The 6,594-nt window shown below is 31.5% G+C and overlaps 1 protein-coding gene across 1 annotated transcript; it reads right to left on the minus strand.

Moving 5' to 3' along the window:
* Positions 1 to 1,432: 1,432 nt before the first annotated feature.
* On the minus strand, positions 1,433 to 2,701 carry LOC147815888 (uncharacterized protein F54H12.2-like). The gene has a single exon (XM_087156647.1). It carries the CDS (start codon positions 2,699 to 2,701, stop codon positions 1,433 to 1,435), a length of 1,269 nt encoding a protein of 422 aa, XP_087012773.1.
* Between the last annotated feature and the right edge of the window lie 3,893 nt (positions 2,702 to 6,594).

A 6,594-nucleotide genomic window follows, 5' to 3' on the forward strand; every position in this document is an offset into this window, starting at 1 on the left:
CAGAGGCCTAATATAGAAGAATTTGAGCCACGTCAAACAGAAATTCCAACAACAGAACCAGCGAAAGCAGAACCCATACAAATAAAAAATGAAACAGAAGATCTGGAAGAAAGAATCCTTAATGTAGTTCCAGTTCGATGGCAAGATAAAGCAACAGAAATGTTAAAGTTTTTGAAAGATCAAGAATCTCTCCTTTGGAATGAAGGAATGATAAAGGTGAAATCATTTATAAAGACGTAACCGTTCCTGGAAGTAACATTGTAAATCTCCTCAATGACTTTTTAAGAAATCGGAAATCAGCTCCAGAAGGAAGACATGTATTTTTAAGTGCTTTGAATGATGTTAAATTACCAAAACATTTAGATGTAAATAAAAAATTGTATAAAGAAAATAAAATTGTGAAAAAACCTATACTATATGGTCGCAGAAATGCATGGTTAAAACTTTGAAATAAATGCTATTTTATGTATTGAAATTTTCGTCATTATTGATACTTTTTTCTTTCAGGTATAAATATTTTAACTTGCTAAAATTTACAAAAAATTTTAAAAATAATAAATGTTTTTTTTTTAAAGTAATAAATGTTTAAAAAAAAAATAGTATTAGAAATTCTTTTTCTCTCATGCATTAAAATATTTGGAAAAGAAAATGTTTTTTATTGAGTAAAAAAAAAAAATTTTTTTATTGAAAAAAAAATTTTTTTTTCTTCAATAAAAAAATTATTTAAAAATAACATTTGCAAAAATTATTTTTCTTAAGTAGAAAATTTTTGAAAAAAAATGTATGTAAAAAAAAATAATAATAAATTTAGAAAATTAAATTTATAAAAAAAAATTTCTTGTGTTAAACATTTTAAAAATAAAAATTTTGTTAAAGTTTTCTAATTTAAATAAAATTCTGAAATATAAAATTTTCTAGAAATTCTGTATAAATTTTCATACAAGAAACAAGGAAGACACAAATTAATTAGTTTAATTTCTTTTTATTTTTTAAAAACAAATCTTACACCATATCGTTTCTTTACAAATTGAAACATCAGAAAATCATTAATATACAATCGATTTAAAATATAATACATAGAATAATCTTGACAGCGCTTGAATAAAAAGTAAATACAATATTGTCCGCATACATTGGACGTAGGTGATTGAAAAACTTTGGAATTCCATTGTACATTTGAATAGGAAGAGGTTTTCATATTATAAAATTCGGGAGGTCTTCCATAGGAGTCATAAAACTCTAATTCCTTTTTATCATTCACAAATAATGCTAGCCAGTGAGATCCTGGTTGGGATGAGTCATCTGAATTCATGATAGCACATGTATTTTCTTGTAGATTAGGAATCGTATCTCTTGAATATACTCCTTGAAAATAAGGTGATGTTATCTTCTCTCGTGATAAAATATGAGATATTTGTAATCCATCCATTCTTTAATTTCCGAAATCGTACAAAATATTTCGTGACTTGTTAATTTCTATTAAATTTTCAAATTCGGCAAATATGATTACACACAAAGTCTGCTCTAATGATTTGCTGAATTTTAGTTCCAATCGTAGGTTGCTGTGTTTGATTAGATTTAAATGCTCTCCAGAACATAAATCGGGGGAGAGATCAAATCCAAACAAAGTATTTCCTTTCACGTATTCTTCTCTCGAAATAAATATCCCTTTATCTTGACCCATTCGTTCTGTACCCACAAATAGAGTTTGATAGGCACGAATGTATTGATTTTTGGCAAAATCTAGCTCCAATGGATTGTGAGGTACAGGTTGCCCATCTACATACACTCCAATAAAATTTAAATCAAAGTGTTTAAAATCATAGGGAGATTTCGAAAATGTTCCATGAAAAGCTTCATTATCCACACAATCTATTGTAACTTTTTTCGGCATAGGACCTGAAAATACATTATCTTGGATAAAAGACATACTTCCCTTCGGAATCGAATACACTTTGCATTGCACTCGATTGATGGGATATTTCGCACTCGTTTTTTCTAATGCCTTTGCATGACCAAGTAACACTCCTGGATTCACACGAACTTTTCGGATAAACAAAGACACATGATCTAATACTACTTTAAATCCTTCAGATCCTTGTAAACGAAATTCTGGCTTACTTCGTATCAATTTTATTTTCACATCCACCAAATTGAGTAACAGACGCTCTTGGTGAAATAAATCGGAATGTATACATCCAATCATATCCACTGTAGCACTTTCTTTGATAAAAGCAGTTCCTTTCTTCAAGCCATCGTCAGAATCTTTGTAAAATAATTCAGCAGTTAATTGTGAAGATTTGCTATCATATCCATGGTTGAGGAGAGTTTCTATGTAGGCCCGATAAGGATAAGTATTACTTGAATTGGATACAATACGATCATTCAATGAAATATCAACTTGAGAAAATAATGAATGAAGAAATAAATTCACAGGTCCAATAGTATCATCTTTAGTGATGAGAGTATTATCACTTTTTACAATTTTCGCTTTCACATACAATTGAGTTTGGCTGAGATCTATGTAATCTTCAGCACTTCCTGAAACGTGAAACTCTACAGGTGCATTGTCAAACACATTAGAAAGAGGATGAAACTGTATCCACTGGCCATCTTGAATAACAGTTTGAGTACTAGGTAAGTTAAACAACTCCAATTCAGATTTCACACATTCGGGAGAATCTTTCAATAGAAATGCCATTATGGATCAAAAATATCACGTCCTCTCACTTTGCGAGCTTTTGATGAAATGATTTTTTTCTGCTTCTTACGCTTCCTTTTATACTGTCCTTTTCCCACCATCGATTGTACTTTATCAATAGCTTTTCGAGCTAAATTTTTTCCACTCTCTTTAGCTCTTGTTTTTACAGCTTCTTCCAAATTTTCGCCGGACAATACATCAGATGCAACACGGGTTCCAGTTTTTAAAACTTCTTTTCCAATAGTTTTTCCTCCTTTTACTAAAAAGGGTAGTGCAGCTCTAAATAATCGACGAAATATACCTCCAAGTCCATATCCTTTTTGGAAATTAATACCTTTATAATAGGACAAACACGAGCCAATTTGACTCGCATAATGTTCTTCGAATTTTTTAGTACAACAAACGTACGGTACACTCATCTTGACGTCTTCTCTTCTAATGAATGTTTCAAAAACGCATCGTACTATTTATAGTATTTGTTTCATGCGGAAATGTAAAACTATGATCACTTTACCACTTTCAAAAGGTACGAAATCACCTGAATTCAATCTGAGCTCCATTTGAATAGTTTGAAAGGAGTGTCTCATTAAAGGTAAGTATTGAGGTCCATCATAATACTGACTGATTGTTTCACCATCATGTCCTTTTATTCGAACCATTCTCAGTAAAGGAACTTGTGTATCTCCGACAATTTGAGGTGAAATAAGATCTGTGTACACATAGAAAACTGAAAAATTAGACCACGCGTCAGCCACAAATTCGCTTTTCTGGTTACCCGAAATCACTGCATCGCGTCGAAAACCCAACAATTCTCCTAACTTTTCTAAATGAAGGCTGCAACCTTGAACGGCGTTAATTTTTACTCGTTTCGTTGCTTTATTGTAACTTATTGTAAACCGGCTAAGATTTTTAGGTAAAGCAAGTTGTATAGCTGATACAATATCGAACATTGATTCATAACACCCCACATCAATTGTTTGCTTTACAGTCGATACGATATTACCATTACTTATCTTGTATTGAAAATAATTGTTACTTTCACTTACGTTCAGCCAAGAATGGGGATAGATGATTTCAGATAGGCCTACTTCCCATTCGCCGTTTAGATTAACTGGTATCGGTAATTGCTTCTTAAAATGAGAGATTTTGTTGTTAGGAAAAAAATGCATGGAGCTATCAGAAGGTAACGTCACGTAGAAAGACATTTTCGAGAATGAGTCTTCAGAGGTTAAGTTTCATTATTTATACTTTTTGAATATCACTCACCCAGGCATTAAACTTTTCAGGATAGCCTAAAAATATCACGAAATATTCTGTGTTTCCTCCCTTCTTTCTCTTTTTGATCACTTTTTCTACCGGATAGAAGCCAGAGTCTACTACCTTTTGCAATTCTTCTTTATAAAAAGTACCTTTGATCTCTTCACCTTGTAAGTCTTTTAATCTATAAACAACTGGAATTCGAGGAATAATTTCATGAATAGTGAATATTTCACGACTCCAGTTGTGTTCGTTTTTCAAAATGACCTTTCAGTCTGCTGATTCGTACTGTATCTCCAACTTTGAAAACAGGTGGATTGCGTTTTAATGTCTTCAAATCTCCATACAAATTTTCCAAGACCTTACTGGTATTGCTTTTATTAACTGGAAGCTGGTTCCATTTTAATACTGCTATGTCGAGTATGATTGTAACTCCATATTAATTGATCAATCACATCGATGTAATTTTTAGTATTGAATTCTGTGAAATATTTCCACATCTTCGTTTTCAATGTTCTATTAAATCTTTCCACAATACTTGCTTTCGTAGAATTATTTGTTGTAAAAAATTTAATATGCATGCTTTTCAAATAATATTGAACTGTTTTATTTTTGAACTCTGTTCCATCATCCGATTGAAGTAATTCAGGCTTTCGTTCTTTAAAAATAGATTCTAAGGCTACTTTTACATTTTTTCCCGTTTTATCTTTTAGCGGTATGGCCCAAGCATACTTTGCGAAAACGTCAATACACGTTAATAAATATTTATACCCTTTATTGAATTTAGAAAGAGATTGCATGTCGACTAAATCGACTTGAAATTGTCTATTCATATCACTCATCAAAACACGATTCCGTTGAAATTTGCGTCTAACAGGTTTATGCAGTGTATAAGAATCTTTAAAAGAGAGCCACTTCTTAACGGTATTTGCATTCTTTTTTCCTTTGAGCGCGCGATGTATCGCATCCGCACCCCCAAAACTAGCTGGTTGTTTAAGATCTTTATAAAAGGATTCCATGTTAACAGTATGAAATGCAAAGTATAAATGAAGAATATTATTAGGGTTGGTTCCATTTATAGTGAAAAATAGTGAATGAATATTTATTTAATCTGGAAAATAATAACATATTGTTATATAATTTGGAAAATAATAACATATTTATTTAATCTGAACTAGTACAAAAATCATTTCTGGCTGTTTGAAGCATTTCAACAAGATCAATTGATTCTAGGAAATGAGCAGTTACAAAGTTTAATAAATTATTTTGTGTGACAGGATGAAGCGTTTTGTTTTTAACAGTATTATAAAATTTTTTAACAATTTCATTAGGTTTAAAGTTCATGGCAGCTTCAGAAAACATTGCTCACGTGTTGGTTGAAAGTTCTAAATGACTTACTTCCATAGGATTCATTAAGTCTTTGTGTTGAGCGAGTAACATGTATATTTCAGTCCGTAAGAGGTGTCTTAAAGTTTCAACGATAGTTCCATCGTCTTCTGGTGCTGTCACTGGTACAGGGTGCTTTAAAATTTCTTCAAACATCTTTTTAAAGTCCAAATTACTGTATTTTAAATAATATAAATTGACCAGCAAAAATTCTCGAATTGAGAATATTTTTTCCCATTGCTCATCATTCAGGGTTATGCTAGTTGTGTAGGTGTTACCCTTTCGACAAGTAGAGACTTTTTTGAGCAGGATGGTTTCACCAAATTCAATGCATACAATATTTTGAAATTTATCTTTGTCTTGAATGCCAACACTTGTATTAGAATAGACAGTCACTGGATCGATGAGGTATGGTAAGTTGATGAAATATTCATACAGGGGGTGGTCTTTTTTCTTTTCAGTTGACTTTTCTCTCAAAAATGAACTGTTCACCAAATGGATGAACTGGTAAGGCGTTAGAGTAATTCCTTCTTTCGATGGATAGTACTTTTCTCCATGTTTCTTATATCGTCTCACATTAACCAGAATTTGATCACGGTAAATAGTAGTGGAAATAAAGACATCTTCTACTAAAATAAACATATTGGAAGGAATACTGCTTTCGTGGAAAGATCCTTGATTGTTCTAAAAAAAAAATCAAAAGCATTTATTAGATTATAAAATACAACAGAAATATATGCATATTATAAAAAAAAAAATAATAAAAATAAAAGATACTTACTTCGCTATGATCAGCTTTTCGCTTCATGTTAGCCATTCCTTCGTTACGAATATTTAAAAGGCACTAAGGCAGAAACCAAATTATAAATGACGATTTGGGTAAGAACATATACTTTTATACTATTTTCTTTCATTTCTGATTGGTTCTTGAAATTCATGCGCTCATTGGTTGAAAAGTAGTGATGTCATTGAAATACTCCTTTCTGATTGGTTGATCACAGAGCCTCTAGCGGTAAATTTTGAAACTAAATAAAAATGCAGCGCCTCTTGCGGAGAAAAACATTGCTGAATAATGCAAGATTATTCTTGATTTATCTTGAATCTACCTGTTATAGGCTGTTGCTTGGCTGACCGCTTTTTTAATAAATAGAGGCATTTGATTGGTCGATTACATCATCGTTTTCATCGTTATCGCTTAATCGTTTTGTCAGGTTTACTAGAATGGCGCTTTTAGCATTTTTGCTTGGCAG

This window comes from Parasteatoda tepidariorum, chromosome 2, assembly GCF_982258835.1.
Source record: "Parasteatoda tepidariorum strain Cologne lab strain chromosome 2, Ptep-v5.0, whole genome shotgun sequence".
Taxonomy (NCBI): Eukaryota; Metazoa; Arthropoda; class Arachnida; order Araneae; family Theridiidae; genus Parasteatoda; species Parasteatoda tepidariorum.